Below are 27,111 nucleotides of genomic sequence, written 5' to 3'. Positions count from 1 at the left end.
TCATGTCTAACTAACCTTAGTTAATTTTTTTGAGGAGGATAAAGGAGTGTCTATGGATGTTATTTATATGGACTTCCAGAAGGCATTCGATAAGGTTCCACATAAGAGACTGTTAACAAAAATGAGAGTGCATGGAATTGGAGGCAATCTATTGACATGGGTAGGGAATTGATAAGGAGGTAAGAGACAGAGAGTAAGGATAATGGGTATATGCTCAAATTGTCAGGATGTGACTAGTGGTGTCCCCCAGGGATCTGTACTGGGACCTCAGCTTTTTACTATATTTATAAATGACTTGGATGAAGGATTAGAGGGCCATATATTCAAGTTTGCTGATGACACTAAGTTAGGTGGTTCGGTAAATAGTGTAAATGAGAGCAGAAAGTCACAAAGGGACATTGACAGATTAAGTGAGTGGGCAAAACTGTGACAGTGTGGAAATGTGGGGAAGTGTGAGGTCATCCACTTTGGACCGAAGAAAGACAAATCAGAGTGTTTTCTAAATGGTGAGAAGCTCGGAACTGTGGAGGAGCAGAGAGATTTAGGGGTCCAAGTACAGAAATCACTAAAAGTTAGTGCACAGGTACAAAAAATAATTTAAAAGGCTAATGGAATGCTGGCCTTTATCTCAAAAGGGCTGGAATATAAAGGGGTGGAAATTATGTTACAGCTGAACAGAGCTCTAGTTAGACCCCATCTGGAGACTGCGTTCACCTCAGGAAGGATATACTGGCCTTGGAGGGGGTGCAGCAAAGATTCACCAGAATGATACCGGGGCTAAAAGGGTTAAATTATGAGGACAGGTTGCATAGACTAGGCTTGTATTCCCTTGAGTATAGAAGATTAAGGGGTGATCTAATTGAGGTGTTTAAGATGATTGAAGTGTTTTAAGAGAGAATCTATTTCCTCTGGTGGGGGGAGTCCAGAACAAGGGGGCATAACCTTAAAAATAGAGCTAAGCAGTTCAGATGTGATGTCAGGAAGCATTTCTTCACACAAAGGGGAGTGGAAATCTGGAACTCTCCCCCAAAAAGCTGTTGAGGCTGGGGGTCAATTGAATCAACAAAACTGAGATTTATAGAATTTTGGGTATTAGGTATTAACGGAACCAAGGCGGGTAGATGGAGTTAAGATACAGATCAGCCATGATCTAATTGAATGGCAGAACAGGCTCGAGGGGCTGAATGGCCTGCTCCTGTTCCTATGAGAATTCCTTTTCCTGCACAGTATACTGCCCTGGAACTAAGTTTGAATCCAGTGAGAATGATGGGCTGCTGCTGGCTCTGAGGATCTTGTGTGAAGTGAGTTTGGTCAGTCTCTATCCAATTCCTTCTAGTATGAATCCGTATCACCAACTGTCTCTAATTTGGCACTAATTTAAAAAAATACACACTCCAGTTAGTTACAGGCACTCTAGTGCTGTGGCTTAATCTAGATTGGTCTGGTCCAGGTTGATCCAGTCTGAGTTGGTCCTTCTGGGTTGGTCAGTTTTACCGGTAATTCAGGGCCGGTAAGTCTGCATTGGTCTCATCTGTGCCGGTCAGTCTGAATCGATCCAGTCTGGGTCGGTCCGTTCTAGATAGGTCCAGTGGTCACTCTGGGTGGGTTAGTCTGAGTGGGTCAGTCTGGTCCAGTCTGGGTTGGTCTAGTCTGGGTCAGTCCAGTCTGGGTGGGTCAGACTGGTCTAGTCTGGGTCAGTCCAGTCTGGGTGGGTCAGGCTGGTCTAGTCTGGGTCAGTCCAGTCTGGGTGGGTCAGGCTGGTCTAGTCTGGGTCAGTCCAGTCTGGGTGGGTCAGGCTGGTCTAGTCTGGGTCAGTCCAGTCTGGGTGGGTCAGGCTGGTCTAGTCTGGGTCAGTCCAGTCTGGGTGGGTCAGGCTGGTCTAGTCTGGGTCAGTCCAGTCTGGGTGGGTCAGGCTGGTCTAGTTTGGGTCAGTCCAGTCTGGGTGGGTCAGGCTGGTCTAGTCTGGGTCAGTCCAGTCTGGGTGGGTCAGGCTGGTCTAGTCTGGGTCAGTCCAGTCTGGGTGGGTCAGTCCGGTCTGGATGGGTCAGTCTGGTCCAGTCAGTCTAGTCTGGGTGGGCCAGTCTGGTCTAGTCTGGGTGGGTCAGTCTGGTCTAGTCTGGGTCAGTCTGGTCTAGTCTGGGTGGGTCAGTCTGGTCTAGTCTGGGTCAGTCCAGTCTGGGTGGGTCAGTCTGGTCCAGTCTGGGTGGGTCAGTCTGGTCCAGTCTGGGTGGGTCAGTCTGGTCCAGTCTGGTCTAGTCTGGGTCAGTCTAGTCTGGGTCAGTCTAGTCTGGGTGGGTCAGTCCAGTCTGGGTGGGTCAGTCTGGTCTAGTCTGGGTGGGTCAGTCCAGTCTGGGTGGGTCAGTCTGGTCCAGTCAGTCTAGTCTGGGTGGGCCAGTCTGGTCTAGTCTGGGTGGGTCAGTCTGGTCTAGTCTGGGTCAGTCTGGTCTAGTCTGGGTGGGTCAGTCTGGTCTAGTCTGGGTCAGTCCAGTCTGGGTGGGTCAGTCTGGTCCAGTCTGGGTGGGTCAGTCTGGTCCAGTCTGGGTGGGTCAGTCTGGTCTAGTCTGGGTCAGTCTAGTCTGGGTGGGTCAGTCTGGGTCAGTCTAGTCTGGGTGGGTCAGTCCAGTCTGGGTGGGTCAGTCTGGTCTAGTCTGGGTGGGTCAGTCCAGTCTGGGTGGGTCAGTCTGGTCTAGTCTGGGTGGGTCAGTCTGGTCTAGTCTGGGTGGGTCAGTCTGGTCTAGTCTGGGTGGGTCAGTCCAGTCTGGGTGGGTCAGTCTGGTCTAGTCTGGGTGGGTCAGTCCAGTCTGGGTGGGTCAGTCTGGTCTAGTCTGGGTGGGTCAGTCTAGTCTGGGTGGGTCAGTCTGGTCTAGTCTGGGTGGGTCAGTCTGGTCCAATCCGCTCCTTTAGCCCAGTTGGTGATGATGTCACGGCGCGCCGTTGAAACGTGGTCTGCTTCCGGCTAGGCCGGAAGTGCGCCGCCGCCATGAAGCAGAGCCAGTTGTCCGTTACCAAACGCTTCAGTAAACCGCTGCTGTTCGGGACGATCATAGCGGGGATGGTGACGGCCTTTCTGTACAGGTTGGAATGCACTTTGTGTCGTTAGTCAGTTATATCCCAGGGCGCGGAGCTCGGAGTCACCGGGAGACCTCCAGCGGTCATCGCCCATCCGAAATGGTGGCCATGGTTTCCGGCCTTTTCTTCTTACCCCCCTCCTATCCCCCCACCCTTCCCTTCCCCTCACCCCCTCCTCCCCTCACCCTAACCCCCTCCCCTCCCTCTCTCCCCCTCCCCTCCCTCTCTCCCCTCACCCTAACCCCCCCTCCCCTCACGCTAACCCCCTCCCCTCACCCTAACCCCCCTCTCCCCTCACCCTAACCCCCCCTCCCCTCCCTCCCTCTCTCTCTTTCCCCCCCTCCCCTCCTGCCCCATCAGTGGGCTGGCACCAGAAAGAATGACCCTAAAACCTGCCAGTTAGAAAACTCAAACTGGTTTTATCAATGTCCTTCAGGGAAGTGAACCTGCTGCCCTTACCCGGTCTGGGCGTACATGTGTCTCCAGTCCCACACTATGTGTTATTTACTCTTAATGTCCTCAGAACAACTAGAGATGGGCAATACATGTCCTGTGAACAATTACAAAATAATTGTTACAGCCTGCTTGTGTCTAGTATTGTTTATGTTTTGAACAGGCACAGTTTTTTCCCGGACATAGCAGAGATTCGTGCCAGAGAACGTAACAAATACAATGAGAAGCTGCAGGTGATTCTGGAACGAAGGGAAAAGCAACTGCTGGAATTGGAACAGAAGAAACCGTCCCGGTGAGCGTGTGAAAGAGGAATGGACTATCTGTTCCACACCCCAGTACCAATAGTCAGGGCCAACACGTGCCCCAATCCAAGAGACTGCAGCCAGGCACGGTGGGCTGTGCATGACGCCTGGACAGAGCGATTTGAGCCAAGAGGAATAAAAGTACTCGTCCAAAATGTACAATGAGATTGAAATGCTCCTTAAAGAATCACACTTCAATTAAATTTACCTGATGTAACACAACAATTAAAAAATATTTGTATATATGTGTAATAAAAACTAAACTTTGGATATCAAGTGATTCGTTTGTTAACACAGGAGGTTGGATTGTTAAACTAAAAACAAATGACTTCTCCGCTTAATTCAAACACAGTTGGGACCTACTGGACAGAAGCACCATCTTCTATAGAACAGAGAGACACAGGCCAGAACGTCCCAGGTTTATTCTTTTGTCTTTTTATCAGTTAACAACTGAGGCAGTACTGGGGAGCGGGGAAGGAGGAGTGTACCCGAAAGGTAAAAGTCAAAAATTGCCTGCTTATAATCACTGTCCCCTTTGATGGGGTAACAGACAAAAGTCAGGCAGATTCTATTAGTGCACGGTGACATTCCCCGCCAAATTTTCATCTACACACTGTGTCCAGGCATGGCAAGAGGAAATCTACCCCAGCACTAACAGGAATGGTGGGATGAAAAGCATTAATACAAGCACTTCCTTTCAAGTAAGATAGTGATTAGGAACCGGGGCAGAGTCCAGTTTGTACCTCACTTATAGCCTTACCTGGATCCTGCTGCAAGTAAAGGAGGGTTCCTCCCTGGGTATTTGGCTAAATGTTGTCAAGGTTTCAAATAACAGATATCTAATAAAAACAAACCAACACAAACACCAGAGCATCCTGAAAAGCTCGACGTCCTGTCCGCAGCCAATACTTTAATTCTGATGAAAGGTCATTGACCTGAATGTTAACTATTTCTCTCAGATGCTGCCTGACCTGCTGAGGGTTTTCAGCATTTTCTGTTCTTATAAGATGCTTTAATTATTGCCAATTGTAAAGTGCAGTGTTGGGCTAATTCAGTGTTTCTGCAGCAGCAAGACATAGGAAAATTAGTTAACAAGACACACAAATGCAGGTTCATGTCTTGTCTAATGCTTTTAATTGATCTCACCAATGACAGACTTGTACCCGCCAGTACTTTACCCCCGTGTTATAGTGACAGATCTGTATGCACCAGTGCTATACCTGTGTTATGGTGACAGACCTGTACCCATCAGTACTGTACTTAAGAAATAGGAGCAGGAGTAGACTCAGTCAACATACAGGTGCAGCAGGTAATCCAGAAGGCAAATGGAATATTGGCCTCTATTTCTAAAAGTGCAGTGTTGGGCTAATTTAGTGTTTCTGCAGCAGCAAGACATAGGAAAATTAGTTAACAAGACACACAAATGCAGGTTCATGTCTTGTCTAATGCTTTTAATTAATCTCATATTGATCTCACCAATGAGACTTGTACCCGCCAGTACTTTACCCCCGTGTTATAGTGACAGATCTGTATGCACCAGTGCTATACCTGTGTTATGGTGACAGACCTGTACCCATCAGTACTGTACTTAAGAAATAGGAGCAGGAGTAGACTCAAAGTCAACATACAGGTGCAGCAGGTAATCCGGAAGGCAAATGGAATATTGGCCTCTATTTCTAGGGGTATGGAGTATAAAAGCAGTGAAGTTATGCTACAACTGTACAGGGTGCTGGTGAGACCACACCTGGAGTACTGTTCTGGTGCCCTTATTTACTTGCATTGGAGGCAGTTCAGAGAAGGTTCACTAGGTTGATTCCGGGTGTGGAAGGGTTGTCTAATGAGGAAAGATTGAACAGGTTGGGTCTATACTCACTGGAGTTTAGAAGAATGAGGGGAGATCTCATTGAAACATACAAGATTGTGAGGGGGACTCGATTGGGTAGATGCTGAGAGGATGTTACCCCTCATGGGGGAATCTAAAACTAGGGGCCATAGTCTCAGAATAAGGGGTTGCCTGTTTAAGATGGAAATGAGGAGGAATTTCTTCTCCCAGAGGGTTGTGAACCTTTGGAATTCTTTACCCCAAAAAGCTGTGGAGGCTGAGTCATTGAAAACATTCAAGGCTGAGTTAGACAAATTTTTGATCAGCAAGAGAATCAAAGGATATGGGGAAAGAGCAGGAAAGTGGAGTTGAGGTAAAAATCAGATCAGCCATGATCTCATTAAATGGTGGAGCAGGCTCGAGGGGCCGAATGGCCTACTCCTGCTCCCATCTCTTATGGTCATACGGTCCCTCGAGCCTGCTCCGCCATTCAATAAGATCATGGCTGATCTTCGACCTCAACTCCACTTCCCCGCCTGATCCCCATATTCCTCGATTCCTTTAGTATCCAAAAATCTATCGATCTCATCCTTGAATATACTTAATGACTGAGCACCACAGCCCTCTGGGATAAAGAATTCATGGGGTACCTGTGTTATACCATGACAGACCTGTATCCATCAGTTACATAGCTCAAAATGCTCTCTAGCGAAACCCAAATTTGGAGGGGCACAACCTAGAATTGTATTGCTGGGTGTTTTGCACAGTTCAAATGGACACTGTGAAAATTCTTCACATACGACACAACACTTCAGTGAAATCCTAGTGACAATACTGAGTGGTTTAATCATCACATCATCATGTCTTAAAAGTACAGTGATCCATAATGCAAGAGGGGATAAAACATTAACAAGAGTTGTGGAAGTTAACTTAATTAAGTGTTTACTCAATAATTACAATACTGCATCCTTCCCCACCCCCCCAAAACCCACCCTGAATTCTTTGAGTGGAATCCATGCACACAATGCTCCATAGGAAGAACAGAAAGGAACTCTCACAAAGCAGACACGATGGTCAGACTGTGGCTCTGCTTCCAAGTCTCCAAGGAATGAGCAACTTCACAGGTCTGTTAAAGGCAATTAAATGCATTGATTGAATATATATTACACAACAGCAAACAACGACACGGGGAGATTTGGCAGCTTTTACAATTAATTCTTGAGAGAAGTGCTGTAAGCCTCTCATAGGCTTCAGTGAAAGGCAGAGAGGTTGAGTTCTTCAGTAAAATGAGTCCACTGATCAAGGAGGCCCGTGTGAACTGAAAGCATCGAGGCCGGTGTCAGAGTATGGCAAAGGTTTGGTGCCCCAGCAAGTGAAGGATTCCTCTTCAAGGTAAGGAATGTAAACAGCAGATCCAATCTGTTAAGGTCACATTCTCGAACCTCGCTCTTGCAGGATCTGTGTTTCCAAAAAAATATCGGGAGACAAGATCATTAGAAGTTTTTAGAAACAGGAAAAAGTCGGTAGGCCAAATAAACCCGACTGTTTTGGTAGATCTCAACCCCAAAATATCCCCCGATCCCTTCTCCAGGAGTGCGTCCAGCTGTCTCCACATTTGCATGTTCCACATTCTAACCACTAACAATGAAATGCAAAGAATATTTCAAACTGCCTCAACTTGACTGCACGAGGTTGGCACGTCATGAGACGGCAAAAGCAAACGGATGAGAGAGAACAAGAGGTGAAGGAGGGACAGAGTGGTACCTTGGCTTTTTCACTAGGCTCTATGACAATTCCATTTGTTGAGTTATTCAGCTCCCTGGAGACAACGCAGAGGAATTCAGCCTGATCTTCATTGCCATAGTTGTACGAGGATCCGATGCTAATGAGCTGAGACAGAACCGCAGAATTTAAAATAGCAGCAGTACTCACAATGGGGCACCAGGTAAAATTACACACACCTTTCTTACAGCCTTCCACAGCATTGAAGTTTTCTTCCCCAATACAATCGGATACTGCAACCATCTGAATGGGAGAGATCACCAGACATAGCAGCCTCGAGATCCAGAGACTTGAGCACAAAACCCAGGCTGACATTCCCAGTGCAGTACTGAGGGAGCGCTGCACTGTTGGAGGTGCCGTCTTTAGGATGAGACGTTAAACGTCTGCCCTCTCAGGTGGGTGTAAAAGATCCCACGGCACTATTCAAAGAAGAGCAGGGGAGTTCTCCCGGTGTCCTGGCCAATATTTATCCCTCAACCAACATCAATAAAACAGATTATCAGCTCATTATCCCATTGCTATTTGTGGGATCTTGCTGTGCACAAATTGGCTGCCTCATTTCTTACATTACAATAGCGACTACACTTCAAAAGTACTCCATTTGCTGTAAAGTGCTCTGGGCCGTCCTGAGGTCAAGAAAGGTGCTGTATAAATGCAAGTTTTTCCTTTTAATTGGGGACCCCCCGCAATTTTAACCGCTACATCGACAGAAGCAGCAGCAGGGGAGACTGACAGTTACTACGTGGGTACCATCTTACACAGGAACTTAACTATCACCCGCACACCAGCTCTGACAGAGGGAGAGCCGCACGTGGGGGTTAAACCTTGGGTCAAGGATAGAGGAACACGGTTAATACTTTCTTCCTAAATCATTCATCCTCACTCGGCACCAGGTGTAGCCCACCATCCTTTAGCAGTGATGTGAACTAGCCCGGTGGTCTGGTAGGTGAAGGGAGTGCTGGCACTGGTCAAACCGTACACGGCGAGCAGTCAGCACCTTCTGGAAAGGAGGGGAGAAAACTGTTATGAAAAATAAAAGTTCTGAGAAGTGGCATGTTCCTACTACCAAGGTTGATGAAGTGAGCTTTATAGTAATGAAGGCAAGGCTTACCCGTACTGCCCCACAAGTGAGAATCTTCTCTATAACCACTACGAGCAGGGACACTGGGTTTGCAGTGGCTGCATAAGTCCAATTCTGTTTTTATTGCATAGGATTCTTACCAGTGTTTTCGGGGCTGCCCCCCCGGTGAATCCTCCAGTTTTCCTGAGAACCGCAAGCCTGCGGCCTTCACTAAGTTACAGCAGCTTCATTCTCACTGAGTACTGCAGGTAACATTGGCCTCCATTACTGTGAAATTGACCCTCCACCTTTGGAGGTAGGGGAAGTGAATCAGATATGCACTGCCTAAAAGGGTGGTGGAAGCAGGTTCAATAGCAACTTTCAAAAGGGAATTCGATAAATACTTGGAAGGGGAAAAATTTGCAGGGCTATGGGGAAAGAGCAGGGGGGTGGGACTAATTGGATAGGTCTTTCAAAGAGTCAGCAAAGCCACAATGGGCCGAATGGCCTCCTTCTGTGCTGTATCATTCTATGATTCTATGAGATAAACAAAACTAAATAGGAATAAAGTAAATGGAAAATACAGCAAGTATTTCATATGCTGGGTGCAATTCCCCTCCCCCAAGAGCACTTTACAGTGGGGGGCAAACTACAGCCCACGGGTCACCTGCAGCTTGTGAACCCAGATAATCCAGCCAGCTCAGATCTATATGCAGTTATATTTCTTTCTGGTTTGAAATTTGTGGGCCTAGAGATTTGGAAAGGGCTGTTCCTAGCACTGCTGCCTCATCGGTGGATGAACCCTACACCAGAACACTAAGACTGTTGGTATCAGCAACTTCCGATATCCGCAAACTAATAGGGACAGGGAATTAAACTTGATATGTGGCCCCAGAGACACCATGTTACATACCCAAGTAGCCCACAAAGGCTGCTTGAGTTACCCAAACCTGTACATTCAATACAATAGCAAATGGTATTGGGGAACTATGATTTTCAGTTGGAGATACCAGAAAGACCCCAATTGGAAAGCTTTGAAGAAGTGTAAAGGCTCCTCCAAAAGTAGCTACACCTCACCAAGGGAGAGGAATCTTCTGGTCACTGTAGGAAAGTCAGAAATCAGTGTCGCTACTCACGGTGACCAGAGGAACTCCTCCCACAGAGAACGCAGATTCTAAAGAGAGCCTTTTAAAACCGGCCCATGGAAACAGCCGTGGTTCCAGTAGATGGGAGCGTTTATTCTGTGGGCAGTTCTCAACCAGCTGGTGTAACACAAAGGCAGACATTTTGCAATACACTGCCTGCGGATAGGGTCGGGATGCGTTATCGACACAAAGTGGAGTCTGTAACCACACGCTGTAACATACGGGTGAAATTGGGCTATAATGATATTAGCATGCCATAACCCCATCTGTTCACTTGCTAATATCACCAGTGTGATTCACCCTGTAGTTACTATGCGTGGGTATGTATCTATGTTCAGATCTGCTATTCTAAGGCATTTAACCCCCTTTATTATGAACAGATCATCTTTTATTCGAATAGCTGGGAGGAATTTCACACAAGCGCACCTGTATGCTAATATCACATTGCATAACTGCACCCCTATACAGTCATCTTCTGCATACAGCAATCAAACTAGGTGCAGAATGTTATTCAAAGGTTTATATGAACAGTGCTTACAGGGGCCTACAGGTTGATGCGGGCAACTCCCATCTCACATTACACAGGGGTGTAGAGGGCCACAGGGGAACTCCCACCCTACATTACACAGGGGTGTAGAGGGCCACAGGGGAACTCCTATCTCACATTACACAGGGGTGTAGAGGGCCACAGAAGACCACGGGGACCTCCCCGATAGTTCAAACAAACCCACCCTACACTCTGTCTCTTATGGCCATCAACTGCCTCTTTCACCAAAAGAACTATTCCATTCCTCTTGAATTTGCTGACACTGTTCACCTCTGCTGTCTCCCTGGGCAGTCTTTGCACACATTCCCCACCCTGTGTCAAGCTGTTCATTCTGACTCTGCTCATCTTCCCTCTTCTGCGCTTAAGCCAGAGTCCCCTGGTTAGGGTTTGTGTTTATCGCAATTTATCACTATTTAACCCTATCTGTGTCCCTCAGAATCTAGACACCGCGATAACATCTCCCCTCAATGTAAATACGCCCAGCTATCCCAATTCCCAGTATTAGTTTAGTTGTCATTAATGTACCCTCTCAACTGCTGCTGCACACTGTGCTGATGGTTTCAATGAGCTACCCGGCCAGTACTGCAGATCCAGAGTTAACAATGAATGAAAACTGAGGTGGTACCTGCTCAAATTTCCAACCGTCCGACATTGTAGAAACCATCTGGGTGAGTTCCTCCTCCTGACACTGCAGGACACGGTAAACGTGTTTAACTGGACCCTGTGGAGAGGACATCATATTTTCAAAAACACTTGCGTGGTAATTCTCATTAATGCATAGGACAGTCAGACACAAACACCGAGACTTATCCTCATCACTACATTGGACAAGTTCACTCGTTAGTCCTCACTACGAGGCAGAGTGTGTCTGAACCACCAGAGCAGAAGGTGCCAGCTATAATTTCTGGTCTGCCGAGTTAACTGATCTCGGGCTTAGTTTTTAAAAATTAATTCTCCGGATGTGGGCATCACTGGCAAAGCTGCTATTTATTGCCCATCCCTAATTGCCCTTGAGAAGGTGGTGGTGAGCCGCCTTCTTGAACCGCTGCAGTCCGTGTGCTGAAGGTTCTCCCACAGTGCTGTTAGGCAGAGCTTCCAGGATTTTGACCCAGCGACGATGAAGGAACGGCGATATATTTCCAAGTCGGGATGGTGTGTGACTTGGAGGTGAACTTGGAGTTGTTGGTGTTCCCATGCGCCTGCTGCTCTTGTCCTCCTAGGTGGTGGAGGTCGCGGGTTTAGGAGATGTTGTCGAAGAAGCCTTGGCGAGTTGCTGCAGTGCATCCTGTAGATGGTACACACTGCAGCCACGGTATGCTGGTGGTGAAGGGGGCGGATGTTTCGGCTATTGGATGTGCCGTTCAGGCGAGCTTCTTGAGCGTTGTTGCAGCTCTACCCATCCAGGCAAGTGGAGAGTATTCCATCACACTCCTGACTTGTGCCTTGTAGATGGTGGAAAGGCTTTGGGGAGTCAGGAGGTGAGCCACTCACTGCAGGATATCCAGCCTCTGACATGCTCTAGTAGCCACGGCATTTATGTGGCTGGTCCAGTAGAGTTACTGGTCAATGACGATCCCCAGGATGTTGATGGTGGGGATTTGGCGATGGTAATGTCAAGGGGAAGTAGTTAGGCTCTCTCTTGTTGGAGACGGTCATTTCCTGGCACTTGTCTGGCACGAATGTTACTTGCCACTTATCAGCCCAAGCCTGGATGTTGTCCAGATCTTGTTGCATGCGGGCATGGACTGCTTTATTATCTGAGGGGTTGCAAATGGAACTGAACACTGTGCAATCATCAATATTTCTGACCTTATGATGGAGTAAGGTCATTGATGAAGCAGCTGAAGATGGTTGGGCCTAGGACACTGCCCTGAGGAACCCCTGCAGCGATCTCTTGGGGCTGAGATGATTGGCCTCCAACAACCACTACCATTTTCCTTCATGCTAGGTATGACTCCAGCCTCTGGAGAGCTTTCCCCCTGATTCCCATCGACTTCAGTTCTCCTAGGGCTCCTTGGTGCCACACTCGGTCAAATGCAGCCTCGATGTCAAGGGCAGTCACTCTCACCTCATCTCTGGAATTCATCTCTTTTGTCCATGTTTGGATCAAGGCTGTGATGAGGTCTGGAGCAGGACCCAAACTGAGCATCAGTGAGCAGGTTATTGGTGAGTAAGTGCCGCTTGATAGCACTGTCGACGACACCTTCCATCACTTTACTGATGATTGAGAGTAGGCTGATAGGGTGGTAATTGGCTGGATTGGATTTGTCCTGCTTTTTGTGGACAGGATATACCTGGGCAATTATCCACATTGTCGGGTAGATGCCAGTGTTGTAGCTGTACTGGAACAGCTTGGCTAGAGGCGCGGCTAGTTCTGGAGCACAAGTCTTCAGAACTACAGCCGGGATGTTGTCGGGGCCCATAGCCTTTGCTGTGTCCAGTGCACTTAGCCGTTTCTTGATATCACCTGGAATGAATCAAATTGGCTGAAGACTGGCATCTGGGATGTGGCAGTAAGATTGCTGTCCCAGGGCTAAGGAACAAAAATCAACCAGGGTTCCCGCCCCTGACCGCCATCCAGTGACCCTTGCTGGAAAGTGTGCCTGATTGGAAACTGAATGAGGACACAAATGGGCTCAGTTGTGATGCCCCCTATAGTTAAATAGCTTGCCAAAACACAGTCAGGCTTCAGATGTGGGCAAGGTGGTAGAGGGCAACTATTGCCTGCGGAAACAACCCAGAAGGCAATTATGAGGAGAGATAATTGGCTGGGAAAGAGATGGTTCCTCACCAGCAATAGGCTCGGCTTAAATCTGCTTCATGCAGCTGACTGTTGCACAAAATATTTTTCTCATCTAATGTATCTGTTGTGAAGTTGGAAATGTTTGAACTCCAACCAAGTGGGGGAGGGGGGTCTGCCTTTCTGGTAGCAGGTTTATGTTTTGCTTTGCTCTATGGGTGCAGTTGGTACCTTTTGGTGAACTGGGTCAGGGGTCATGCATAGATGAGATGATGTTTTTATTGGCACATCCCAAACTCAACCCCCTCCCCTGAAAGATAATATAACACACTGACTGGACATTCTGTGTTGAATTCACAAGGACACTTCCAATTTAAATAAAATGTAGATTCTTTATTTTTTGAATCCCCATTCTCCAACCTCACCCCACCGCCCTGGGGGTGTAATGTGTGCCACACACTCAGGAAATCCCCATGTTTGCACTCTGCCTGCGTGTGGTGTAAACGCAGACTGGTTTTCAGAGAGCTGTCAGAAAACCAGGCTTTAGGTACCTGGTTTTCAATGAAATAAATGACCAAACAGCCAATACTGAACAAGGGCTCACCAGTGAGGTCCTATTCTCAAGGTCCCGAATGCGTTCTTTGACCAATCGAACAAGTAACGCAATGTTATAGAACTCCGCCTCCTCCAGCACTCCTAGAAAAACACAGCAGAGATTAGAAAGCAGGGTCAGCCAGGGCCTGACTCCACCAGCAATAGGATCACAAGCCCAGTGACCACCCAGCATCTGCTCAAACACTGCCTCAAACAGGAAATTCTACCAGCTCTACCCTGCCATAAACATCCAGGTGTTTCTATAACTGAACGCCGCGCACACAGCGCAGACATGTCCACAGTGCGACCTGCGGGCCTCCTGAGGCTTCTCAGCCACAGAAATCTGACCCTCGAACCCCAGGTAGATCAGCCCCTACTTAGGCTTATATTTCGCATTCACTGGCTTGTCCTGTTTGAAATTTGTGGATGGGCAGGCTGTAGGCAGCTTTGTTGTCTCACTGGTGGGGAAACCTTAAACCAGAACAGCAAGATCTGGGAATGTCAGGAACTTGAGATAGATGCAAAGTCACAGGAACATGGATTTAAACTTTATAGCGTGAGTTTTCCCCATTTTGCAATATTTTCCACTAATTTAACTTAATGGACAAAGCAATGCAGGCTGGCTAGCGCTGGAGCAGAAAACCCCGGCCTACTCGTGGCCCCAAGGATCCATGGTACATCTACCCAGCCACGAAGACAGAAAGCTTGAATGCCCTTGCATTCACCTCACATTTCACTCTGCTCAACCTGGCTGGGGCTCTGCACTCTGGGCACTGGCTCTTCATCTGGGCTTCCCAGTAAAAAACTGTAGTAATCAGTGGTCAAGCGGGCTCAAAATAAAGAAAGGTATCAAAGGGAAGGCTGCTCCTGGCGTGTAAAATTATAGAATGTAGACTAGGACCTTAATTTGAAAAATCATTAAAGGTGACTGCTTAATAGTACGTTTCTGAATTCTCAGTCATTACAGCTAAATTTACAAATCATAGCATCATACAGCACAGATGGAGGGCCATTCGGCCCATCATGCCTGTGCCGGCTCTCTGAAAGAGCTTCCAATTTGTCCCACTCCCCCGCTCTTTCCACATAGCCATCCAAATTTTTAAGGTATCGATCCAATTTGAAGTTATTATTGAATCTGATTCCATCACCCTTTCAGGCAGTGCATTCCAGATCACAACAACTCGCTGTGTAAAAAAGTTTCTCCTCATCTCGCCTCTGGTTCTTTTGCCAATTATCTTAAATCTGTGTCCTCTGGTTACCGACCCTCCAGTCAGTGGAAAGTTTTTTCTTATCTACTCTATCAAAACCCCTCATAATTTTGAATACTTCTATTAAATCTGATCTGATCTAAGGAGAACAATCCCAGCTTCTCCAATCTCTCCACATAACTGAAACCCCTCATCCCTGGAAACATTCAAGTAAATCTCTTCTGCACCCTCTCTAAGGCCTTGATGTCCTTTCTAAACTGTGGTGCCCAGAATTGGACACAATACTCTAGCTAAGCTCTAACCTGTGATTTTAAAAGGTTCAGCATAACTTCTTTGCTTTTGTACTCGGTCTCTTTTTATAAAGCCCAGGATCCCATGTGCTTTTTTAAACAGCTTTATCAGCTTGCCTGCCACCTTCAAAGATTTGTGTTTATGAACCCCCAGGTCTCTCTGCTCCTGCACCTCTTTTAAAATTGTACCATTTAGTTTATACTGCCTTTGGTAATTTTTCCTTCCAAAATGCATCACTTTACACTTCTCTGCAGTTTGTCTATATCCTCCTGAAATCTACTACTATCCCCCTCACAGTTTACTACATTTCTGAGTTTTGTGACATCTGCATTGAAATTAAGCCCATTATACCCAAGTCCGGGACATTAACATACATCAAAAAGAGCAGTGGTCCCAATACTGACCCGAGGGACACTGTATACTTCCCTCCTGTCCGAAAAACAAGAGGCTTCGATGAGGAGAATTCATCAGCAGCTATTTATAATTTTTAGGTTGGCTCAATACCAAACATCCACCCACTCGGCGCTCAGTGCCCAACACTCGCCCACTCGGTGCCCAACGCTCGCCCACTCGCCCACTCGGTGCCCGACGCTCGCCCACTCGGCCCTCGGTGCCCGACGCTCGCCCGCTCGGCCCTCGGTGCCCGACGCTCGCCCGCTCGGCCCTCGGTGCCCGACGCTCGCCCGCTCGGCCCTCGGTGCCCGACGCTCGCCCGCTCGGCCCTCGGTGCCAGACGCTCGCCCGCTCGGCCCTCGGTGCCAGACGCTCGCCCGCTCGGCCCTCGGTGCCCGACGCTCGCCCGCTCGGCCCTCGGTGCCCGACGCTCGCCCGCTCGGCCCTCGGTGCCCGACGCTCGCCCGCTCGGCGCTCGGTGCCCGACGCTCGCCCGCTCGGCGCTCGGTGCCCGACGCTCGCCCGCTCGGCGCTCGGTGCCCGACGCTCGCCCGCTCGGCGCTCAGTGCCCGACGCTCGCCCGCTCGGCGCTCAGTGCCCGACGCTCGCCCACTCGGCGCTCAGTGCCCGACGCTCGCCCACTCGGCGCTCAGTGCCCGACGCTCGCTCACTCGGCGCTCAGTGCCCGACGCTCGCTCACTCGGCGCTCAGTGCCCGACGCTCGCTCACTCGGCGCTCAGTGCCCGACGCTCGCTCACTCGGCGCTCAGTGCCCGACGCTCGCTCACTCGGCGCTCAGTGCCCGACGCTCGCTCACTCGGCGCTCAGTGCCCGACGCTCGCTCACTCGGCGCTCAGTGCCCGACGCTCGCTCACTCGGCGCTCAGTGCCCGACGCTCGCTCACTCGGCGCTCAGTGCCCGACGCTCGCTCACTCGGCGCTCAGTGCCCGACGCTCGCTCACTCGGCGCTCAGTGCCCGACGCTCGCTCACTCGGCGCTCAGTGCCCGACGCTCGCTCACTCGGCGCTCAGTGCCCGACGCTCGCTCACTCGGCGCTCAGTGCCCGACGCTCGCTCACTCGGCGCTCAGTGCCCGACGCTCGCTCACTCGGCGCTCAGTGCCCGACGCTCGCTCACTCGGCGCTCAGTGCCCGACGCTCGCTCACTCGGCGCTCAGTGCCCGACGCTCGCTCACTCGGCGCTCAGTGCCCGACGCTCGCTCACTCGGCGCTCAGTGCCCGACGCTCGCTCACTCGGCGCTCAGTGCCCGACGCTCGCTCACTCGGCGCTCAGTGCCCGACGCTCGCTCACTCGGCGCTCAGTGCCCGACGCTCGCTCACTCGGCGCTCAGTGCCCGACGCTCGCTCACTCGGCGCTCAGTGCCCGACGCTCGCTCACTCGGCGCTCAGTGCCCGACGCTCGCTCACTCGGCGCTCAGTGCCCGACGCTCGCTCACTCGGCGCTCAGTGCCCGACGCTCGCTCACTCGGCGCTCAGTGCCCGACGCTCGCTCACTCGGCGCTCAGTGCCCGACGCTCGCTCACTCGGCGCTCAGTGCCCGACGCTCGCTCACTCGGCGCTCAGTGCCCGACGCTCGCTCACTCGGCGCTCAGTGCCCGACGCTCGCTCACTCGGCGCTCAGTGCCCGACGCTCGCTCACTCGGCGCTCAGTGCCCGACGCTCGCTCACTCGGCGCTCAGTGCCCGACGCTCGCTCACTCGGCGCTCAGTGCCCGACGCTCGCTCACTCGGCGCTCAGTGCCCGACGCTCGCTCACTCGGCGCTCAGTGCCCGACGCTCGCTCACTCGGCGCTCAGTGCCCGACGCTCGCTCACTCGGCGCTCAGTGCCCGACGCTCGCTCACTCGGCGCTCAGTGCCCGACGCTCGCTCACTCGGCGCTCAGTGCCCGACGCTCGCTCACTCGGCGCTCAGTGCCCGACGCTCGCTCACTCGGCGCTCAGTGCCCGACGCTCGCTCACTCGGCGCTCAGTGCCCGACGCTCGCTCACTCGGCGCTCAGTGCCCGACGCTCGCTCACTCGGCGCTCAGTGCCCGACGCTCGCTCACTCGGCGCTCAGTGCCCAACGCTCACTCGGCGCTCAGTGCCCAACGCTCACTCGGCGCTCAGTGCCCAACGCTCACTCGGCGCTCAGTGCCCAACGCTCACTCGGCGCTCAGTGCCCAACGCTCACTCGGCGCTCAGTGCCCAACACAAACTTTTCCAGATTTTTTTGTCAATGATTTTCCTATTTTCTCGCTGCTCTCCTGAAGGCACAGACTCTGGCTGGGCTATAATTCCACGGTCACCGGTTAACATCCACCATTTAGTACATCAGCCAACTGGCTATCCTTTAAGTGTGTGTCAGCAGAGTATTCGACTGTCATGCAGATCAGAACTCAGTCCAATTGTGTCCTCACCTGATGTCTACACACACACACAAGCAGGAAGCCTGGTGGAAACACAGGGGAGCTGATGCCAACTGTAGCACAGCATCACCACCCAGTCTGACTTGCGCTAATTCAGAACAGACTGCAAATCAAATCTGGGAGCTTCTGGTCTCTGGTTTTGGGCTATTCTAAATGTGCACTTAACACAAGGCTACTGGATGAGGTGCGCTGGTGCGGTTTTAAAGGCGGTCAAAGACTTTGCTTTGGGGGAGATGCAATAAATTTTAATTTGCATTAATTAAACCCATCTAGTATGCACAAAGTGCAGTCTTCTCTGCAGGATGACTGATCAGCTTTCTCACTCAGCAGGAACAGGCCTCTTATCCAGGTACTTGGCAGGCTTCACGTTTGCTGCAGTGACCTGGACCTTTGCCCATTGCAACGCATCGGATGTAAATGTCATTTTAGCTTAGCCATATCATCCTCTGCAGGAGTTACGGCAAAGTATTGTCAGCCCCACCTATATCGGACGGGACCTCAGAACCCCAAATCAAGTCCACATTCCAACTACTGTTTACAACAGGCGCTAATGAAACCTCAACTGGACAATCTGCATTTGTTATAAGCAACTGACGTGTGTCGGGATAGAGGTTGTGTACAAGATTCTTTAATTTGGTCACAGAGTGCAGCTAAATCTGTAATACACTAAGCCACTGCTGATACTCTAGCTGACCCTGGTCTTTAGAATGACATTTCTAATGCTGTTGCTGTTTCTATGTTACCTGTGTAACAACCTCTAGACCTCACCAACAAATCAAACACTGGACTGGTGACCTCCTCGTAGTACAAACCAACCTCCTTAAGGACTGGGCGTATAAATCAAACCTTAAATTCAGCTCACGTCTCTAGATCCCACCTTGCTAAGTATTTTGTGTGCTTATCACGGTGAGGCTGTTAGTGCTGGAGGATGCAGCACTTTTCATTTCAGGCACCCAGTGTCAGCGTCACTGGAACAGAAGCAGCCCATTGGCCCCATGAACCTGCTCCACCGATTTTGTTCGGTGTGGCAGCTCTATGTTAATCCTAATCTCCTGCCTTTTTTCTTAATACTGAACACATTAGCCCTAAATTTCCAACACTTCTCCCTCTACCTTCACCACCAGAAACAGATCAACAGGCCACTTGCTGTTTGTGGGATCCTGCTGTGTGCAAATTGGTTGCTGCATTTGCCTACACAACAGCAGTGACTGCATTCTAAAGTACCTCACTGACTGTAACTGGAAGAACGTTACTGCTTATGCCAGGAACACAAGAGCTGCAGTTCAGCATTCCGTATCAATCAAAAGGTCCAGCCACCATGAAAATCAAGAAGCTTCACACATCGTTTGTCCAGTGCATGGAGCTTCCTCCCACAACACCATCGCCTCAGGATCTGTCCTTTGGGTGCAACAGTTAAACACAGAGTTAACCGTCACTTTCTGAATCAGCGTTGCTGGAATGTGCTTGACCTCCAGCATCAGCCCTCGCTCAGTGGGTAGCACTCTCGCCTCCGAGTCAGAAATCGTGGGTTCAAGCCCTACGAGACTTGAGCACATAATCCAGACTGACACTTCACTGCAGTACCGAGGGAGTGCAGCACTGTCAATGGGTGCCATCTTTCGGATGAGACTTTAAACCGAGACCCCGTCTGCCCTCTCAGGTGGAAGCAAAAGATCCCATGGCTCTATTTCTAAGAAGAGCAGGGGAGTTCACCCCGGTGTCCTGGCCAATATTTATCTCTCAACCAACATCACTAAAACAGATTATCTGGGGTCATTATCACATTGCTGTTTGTGGGACCTTGCTGTGCGTAAATTGGCTGCCACATTTCCTACATTACAAGTAATTACACTTCAAAAAATTCCTCGTTGGCTGCAAAACGCTTTGAGGTGTCCTGAGGTTGTGAATGGTGCTATATAAATGCAGCTTCTTAGTTACTAAACACTAATGAAAGACCCACAAAACCATCCTGACTAGGAATCCAACTGTACTAATACAGTTACTGTCACCTCGATGATCTGGCCAACCACAGGGGTAACGTCCCAATCTATATCAGGGTCAATCTTGGGGTCTAGCACAGTGTCCACCTGAATGTTCTCACCAACATCTGGATTACTTTTCTTGCTCATGTCTAGCCAACCTTCCTGTCAATGCTCTAATGCCAGAGTGTCATGGGTTATATTTCAGGTTTTCAGCTCTCACCCTCCTCCGCCAAGTCCTTGTTAATGATCAGTTTGCCATGTCGCAGGTAGTTGAGGATCGGGCCAAAGTAACTCGGGTCTCTGTCAATAAGATAGGCACCAGTTTCATCCTGCAAAACAGAGAGAAAACAGAACATAGAATATGCTACAATATGAAATTACCTCACATGATTCAGAGCCGAGCTTTGAATGTGGTGCAGTGGTGAATGAGTGAACTTTTCTCAACTTCAACTATGAAAAACACCAGCAGTACAATTATAGATTCTACCTTAAAAATGTGGGTCGTGTCTGGAGACAGTATTTTCAGCGATATAACACTGGGGTACAAGCCTATCACTGTATAACGCTGGGGTACAAGCGTATCACTGTATAACGCTGGGGTACAAGCGTATCACTGTATAACGCTGGGGTACAAGCGTATCACTGTATAACGCTGGGGTACAAGCCTATCACTGTATAACGCTGGGGTACAAGCGTATCACTGTATAACGCTGGGGTACAAGCCTATCACTGTATAACGCTGGGGTACAAGCCTATCACTGTATAACGCTGGGGTACAAGCGTATCACTGTATAACGCTGGGGTACAAGCGTATCACTGTATAACGCTGGGGTACAAGCGTATCACTGTATTACGCTGGGGTACAAGCCTATCACTGTATAATGCTGGGGTACAAGCGTATCACTGTATAACGCTGGGGTACAAGCCTATCACAGTATAACGCTGGGGTACAAGCCTATCACAGTATAACGCTGGGGTACAAGCCTATCACTGTATTACGCTGGGGTGCAAGACTATCACTGTATAACGCTGGGGTACAAGCCTATCACTGTATAACGCTGGGGTACAAGCCTATCACTGTATAACGCTGGGGTACAAGACTATCACTGTATAACGCTGGGGTACAAGCCTATCACTGTATAACGCTGGGGTACAAGCCTATCACTGTATAACGCTGGGGTACAAGCCTATCACTGTATTACGCTGGGGTACAAGCCTATCACTGTATTACGCTGGGGTGCAAGCCTATCACTGTATAACGCTGGGGTGCAAGACTATCACTGTATAACGCTGGGGTACAAGCCTATCACTGTATAACGCTGGGGTACAAGCCTATCACTGTATAACGCTGGGGTGCAAGACTATCACTGTATAACGCTGGGGTGCAAGACTATCACTGTATAACGCTGGGGTGCAAGACTATCACTGTATAACGCTGGGGTACAAGCCTATCACTGTATAACGCTGGGGTACAAGCCTATCACTGTATAACGCTGGGGTGCAAGCCTATCACTGTATAACGCTGGGGTACAAGCCTATCACTGTATAACGCTGGGGTACAAGCCTATCACAGTATAACGCTGGGGTACAAGCCTATCACAGTATAACGCTGGGGTACAAGCCTATCACTGTATAACGCTGGGGTACAAGCCTATCACAGTATAACGCAGGGGTGCAAGCCTATCACTGTATAACGCTGGGGTACAAGCCTATCACTGTATTACGCTGGGGTACAAGCCTATCACTGTATTACGCTGGGGTGCAAGCCTATCACTGTATAACGCTGGGGTGCAAGCCTATCACTGTATAACGCTGGGGTACAAGCCTATCACTGTATAACGCTGGGGTACAAGCCTATCACTGTATAACGCTGGGGTGCAAGCCTATCACTGTATAACGCTGGGGTACAAGCCTATCACTGTATTACGCTGGGGTACAAGCCTATCACAGTATAACGCTGGGGTACAAGCCTATCACTGTATAACGCTGGGGTACAAGCCTATCACTGTATAACGCTGGGGTACAAGCCTATCACTGTATAACGCTGGGGTACAAGCCTATCACTGTATTACGCTGGGGTACAAGCCTATCACTGTATTACGCTGGGGTACTAGCCTATCACAGTATAACGCTGGGGTACAAGCCTATCACTGTATTATGCTGGGGTACAAGCCTATCACTGTATAACGCTGGGGTACAAGCCTATCACTGTATTACGCTGGGGTACAAGCCTATCACTGTATAACGCTGGGGTACAAGCCTATCACTGTATTACGCTGGGGTACTAGCCTATCACTGTATAACGCTGGGGTACAAGCCTATCACTGTATTACGCTGGGGTACAAGCCTATCACTGTATAACGCTGGGGTACAAGCCTATCACTGTATTACGCTGGGGTACAAGCCTATCACTGTATTACGCTGGGGTACTAGCCTATCACAGTATAACGCTGGGGTACAAGACTATCACTGTATAACGCTGGGGTACAAGCCTATCACTGTATTACGCTGGGGTACAAGCCTATCACAGTATAACGCTGGGGTACAAGCCTATCACTGTATTACGCTGGGGTACAAGCCTATCACTGTATAACGCTGGGGTACTAGCCTATCACTGTATAACGCTGGGGTACAAGCCTATCACTGTATAACGCTGGGGTACTAGCCTATCACTGTATTACGCTGGGGTACTAGCCTATCACTGTATTACGCTGGGATGAAAGACTGTCACTGTATAATGCTGGGATGCAAGACTATCACTGCATTACGCTGGGATACAATACTGGTCTGTCACTGTATAGCACTATGGATCAAGAGCTGGAAAGTGGGATCAGGCTGGATAGCTCTTTGTCAGCTAGCACAGACACGATGGGCCGAATGGCCTTCTTCTGTGCAGTAATTTTCTATGATTCTACTGCGGTACAATACAGGTGGGTACAGGTCTGCCACTGTATAACACTGGGTACTGTACTGGTGGGTACAGATTTGTCACTGTATAACACTGAGGTACAGTACTGGTGGATACGGATCTGTCACTGTATAACACTGGGGTACAATTCTGTCACTGTGTACACTGCCATACTATACCATCTATTAATTGCCTTAATGACTAGACATTTAGTTCTATTTTCTGCTTATCAAGGTGAGGGACGTTAGCGCTGAGGAATGGAACACTTTCTATTTCGGGCACCCAGTGTCATTATGGAGCACGCCTAGGTAAAGCACCCTCTACACTGCCCACATCACTCACAGGGCAGGGAGAGCATGGGTTACATAGAGTGTCAAGCTCGCTCCACATCAAACACTTCCAGGGCAGGTACAGCACGGGTTAGATACAGAGTAAAGCTCCCTCTACACTGTCCCATCAAACACTCCCAGGACAGGTACAGCACGGGTTAGATACAGAGTAAAGCTCCCTCTACACTGTCCCATCAAACACTCCCAGGGCAGGTACAGCACGGGTTAGATACAGAGTAAAGCTCCCTCTACACTGACCCATTAATCACTCCCAGGGCTGGTACAGCATGGGTTAGATACATAGTAAAGATCCTTCTACAGTAATCAAACTAAGGTAGGATAAGACCCTGGTCTGGATGGATTGCATCTGTGAGTATTAAAAGAAGTTTAGGGAAAAGATATCAGAGGCACTATTACATATATATGAAAATTCATTAGAAAAGGGAATAGTGCCAGAGGACTGACGGACAGCTAATGTTATTCCTATATTTAAAAAGTGAGATAGAACAAGTCCAGGGAACTATAGACCAGCTAGCTTAACGTCAGTGGTAGGAAAGATAATAGAATCTTTTATTCAACGACATAATAGAAAGACATCTAGAGAATGAAAATATAATAAAGAATAGTCAGCACGGATTTCAGAAGGGAAAGTCATGCTTGACCAACCTTATTGAATTCTTTGAGGAAGTAACAGAAAGAGTAGACAAGGGTAATGCAGTACATGTAATATATTTGGATTTCAAAAGGCCTTTGATAAGGTACTGCACTGTTGACTCATGGCTAAGGTCAGAGCCTGTGGAGTCAGGGAACAGGTACTAGAATGGATAGCAAGTTGGCTACAAAACAGAAAACAGAGAGTAGGGGTTAAGGGTAGCTACTCAGACTGCATAAAGTTGGGAAGTGGTGTTCCACAGGGATCGATGCTGGGACCACTGTTGTTCACAATTTACATTAACGATTTGCATTCGGGAATCGGAAGTACAATTTCAAAATTGGGGAGGTGTAGTGAATACAAAGAATGTGTCAAAATGCAAGAGGACATTAATAAACTTGCAGATGGGCAAGTAATGGCAAATGAATTTCAATATAGCTAAGTGGTAGGAAGAATAAGGCGGTCACATACTGTGTGGATAATAAGAGTTTAAATGGACAGAGAAGCAAAAGGATCTAGAGGTGCACAAATCAGTAAAAGTTGTAACGCAGGTTAATAAGGCCATAAAAAGGCAAATCAAGCACTGGGTTCATTTCTGGAGGGATAGAATTAAAAGCAAAGAAATTATGTTGAACTTAGAGTAATGTGCACAGTTCTGATCTCCATATTACAGAAAGGATATAGAGGCATTGGGGATGGTGAAAAAAAGATTCACAAGGATGATACCAGAACTGAGAGGATATCCTTATCAGGAAAGGCTGAACAGGTTGGGCTCTTATCTCTATCAGGGTGACCTGATAGCGGTCTTTAAGATAATGATAGGATTTGATTGGGTAGACATAGAGAAAATGTTTCCACTTGCGGGGGAGACCAAAACTAGAGGTCATAAATATAAAACTGACACTAATAATCCAATAGGGAATTCAGGAGAAATGTCTTTACCCAAACAATGGTTGGAATGTGGACTCGCTACCACAAGGAGTAGTTGAGGTAAATAGCATAGATACATTTAAGGGGAAGCTAGATAAACACATGAGGAGAAAGGAATAGAAGGGTATCCTGATAGGGTTAGATGAAGTAGGGAGGGAGGAGGCTCATGTGGAGCATAACACCGCATAGACCAGTTGGGCTGAATGGCCTTTTTCTGTGCTGTAGTTTTGATGTAATTTGATGTAATACAGTGTCCCATCAAACACTCCAGGACAAGTACAGCACAGTTTAGATATAGAGGAAAGCTTCCTTCGCATTAGTGTCCTACTGATCCCGCCTAACATCCCATTTCTATGGCTTGAGCGATATTATGAATTTAGTGCTAAACATTGGGCACTTTTGTCATCTGAGATATGTGCTGAAACTGACATTGCTCTGACTTATTTCTCTTCAGGCCCTTAAAAGCAAGAGTGACATTCACCCCATTTGGTGATTTCTGAATCGCTATATCTTGGTCTCCTCCAACCCCTTCAACGAGGCAATGAAAATCTTGTTGCCTTAAATTGTCTATGAGTCTAGAAGGTTCAAGCTCCGCCCCAGGATTTGAGCCCATAATCCAGACTGCACTGTAGTACCGAGGGAGTGTTGCACTGTTAGAGGTGCCTTCTTTTGAATGAGACATTAAACCGAGGCTCTCTCTACCCTCTCGGGTGGATGTAAAAGATCTCATGGCACGTTTCTAAGAAGAGGGGAATTCTCCCGGTGTCCTGGCCAATATTCCTCCCTCAATTAACATCACCAAAACCAGTTTAACCGGGCATTAGTCTTATTTGCTGTTGGTGGGACCTTACGATAAACAATTTGGCTGCCATGTTTGTCCACGTAATAACTGTGACTACACTTCAGAAGTAATTCAGTGGTTGTGAGTGGTTTGGCGAATCCTGAGGATGTGAAACATGTTGCATAAACGCAAGCTCTTTCTCTTTTTCCCTCCGCAATTCTCACCTCTCTACAGCGCAATTCTGTGCAAGACCCAAATCCTGCTCCGAAACCTTCAGAGGCTCTACTAACACCTCTCACTCGCTCTCTCTCATTGATGTCCAATGCAAAATAGAAAATAAATTTCTTTCAGAAAACAATGCTTTGGATACAATATATGAGTAACTTGAGACATGATGGATGGTAAGTGTAGCATACCTGGGAGACATAGGAACAGGAGGAGGCCCTTCAGCCCCTCGAGCCTGTTCTGCCATTCAATTAGCTAATGGCTGATCTGTGCAGGAACAGGTGACTTTGGACCTATGGTTCCCCAAGCTCTCCACCTCAGGGGTTTTCCTCACCTCCTATCTGAGTCTGTTGTAGACTCATTGATAGAGATTAATTGCAAAATGATTAGTCAATAACTCCATTATCGTTGTATCATGCGACTACCAGGTTGGTAGAAGGCGGACTAGACGGACCTTGCTCTTTTCTCGTAGAAGAATTCCTGTGTTCCAACTGCGATCCCTCTCTCACCTCTTTCTGTATCACTATCTTTCTTGTCGCGCTTTACTTTATCCATACTACTGCTCCTCCAATCTTTCCTCTCTCCTTCCTTCCAATACACCATTTGCACACTCCTTCTCCCAGCACGGTGTTAAAAATCGACTGCTCTTTGTCCTACTCTAAGCTCAGCACCCGTAAACTATAGAGCTCCTCATCTTCCTTCCACAATCTACTGGGTTTTAAATCTCAGTTTGGCATCACCCAATCAACATTTCTTTTTGTTTAAAACATTGATGCTGTTTCCACCATGGGCTATGAAAGTAGTTCACAGTCAAGAACGTTTAAAGAATCCTGCAGGCTGCCATTTAACAGGAGCTCTGCAAAAACACACACACAGGGAGTAGCGGCAGAGATTACACGGGAATGACTGGACTCTGGGCTAAACAAGGGGAGGCGGCCTGGGTGAGCTGTCCCCAGTCTGACGTTATTTGATCCTCAGAGGCTGGTGCTGAGCAAGTGGTTTATTGATCACTGATCGCCATGGGGACGGGGCGGGATTGCGGGTCGCCATGGGGACGGGGCGGGATTGCGGGTCGCCATGGGGACGGGGACGGGATTGCGGGTCGCCATGGGGACGGGGACGGGATTGCGGGTCGCCATGGGGACGGGATTGCGGGTCGCCATGGGGACGGGGACGGGATTGCGGGTCGCCATTACCTTGTCCGAGTCCAGGTCCGGGTCCTCCTGGCACAAGCGGCACAGGAAGGATTTGGGGTCCCTGCACAGGGTTTGTTTGGTGCTGACGAAGTACGTTCCTCCCACGTTCAGCCGAACCCATTGTTGCGGGTTTCTCGCCGGGCCCGGGAACGCTCAAACCATTACCGCCCGCAGGCCCCGAATTTTGCAGCTCCGCCATCACGCGGCCATTTCCGGAAATATGGCAACACTTCCGGGTCAACTTCACGCTTCGGGTCTGCGACCGGGGGTATTGTGACA

General features: G+C 48.9%; 1 protein-coding gene and 1 long non-coding RNA gene across 2 annotated transcripts; one reads left to right on the top strand and one right to left on the bottom strand.

Annotated features, from left to right (window-relative positions):
* The first annotated feature begins 2,914 nt into the window (after positions 1-2,914).
* LOC137341290 (uncharacterized) lies at positions 2,915-4,100 on the top strand. Its single transcript, XR_010967000.1, has 2 exons — positions 2,915-3,075; positions 3,686-4,100. It is a non-coding gene; the product is annotated as an uncharacterized lncRNA (long non-coding RNA).
* Positions 4,101-6,466: 2,366 nt separating this feature from the next.
* LOC137341289 (BTB/POZ domain-containing protein KCTD2-like) lies at positions 6,467-27,070 on the bottom strand. The gene is given in 7 exon segments (XM_068004399.1): positions 6,467-7,104; positions 7,411-7,536; positions 10,806-10,901; positions 13,525-13,616; positions 20,032-20,140; positions 26,833-26,956; positions 26,958-27,070. Coding segments are annotated over 7 exon segments (651 nt in total). The 5' UTR covers positions 27,032-27,070; the 3' UTR covers positions 6,467-7,074.
* Between the last annotated feature and the right edge of the window lie 41 nt (positions 27,071-27,111).

This window comes from Heptranchias perlo, chromosome 23 (assembly GCF_035084215.1).
Source record: "Heptranchias perlo isolate sHepPer1 chromosome 23, sHepPer1.hap1, whole genome shotgun sequence".
NCBI classification, from domain to species: Eukaryota; Metazoa; Chordata; class Chondrichthyes; order Hexanchiformes; family Hexanchidae; genus Heptranchias; species Heptranchias perlo.
This window is presented reverse-complemented; position numbering and strand designations above follow the sequence as displayed.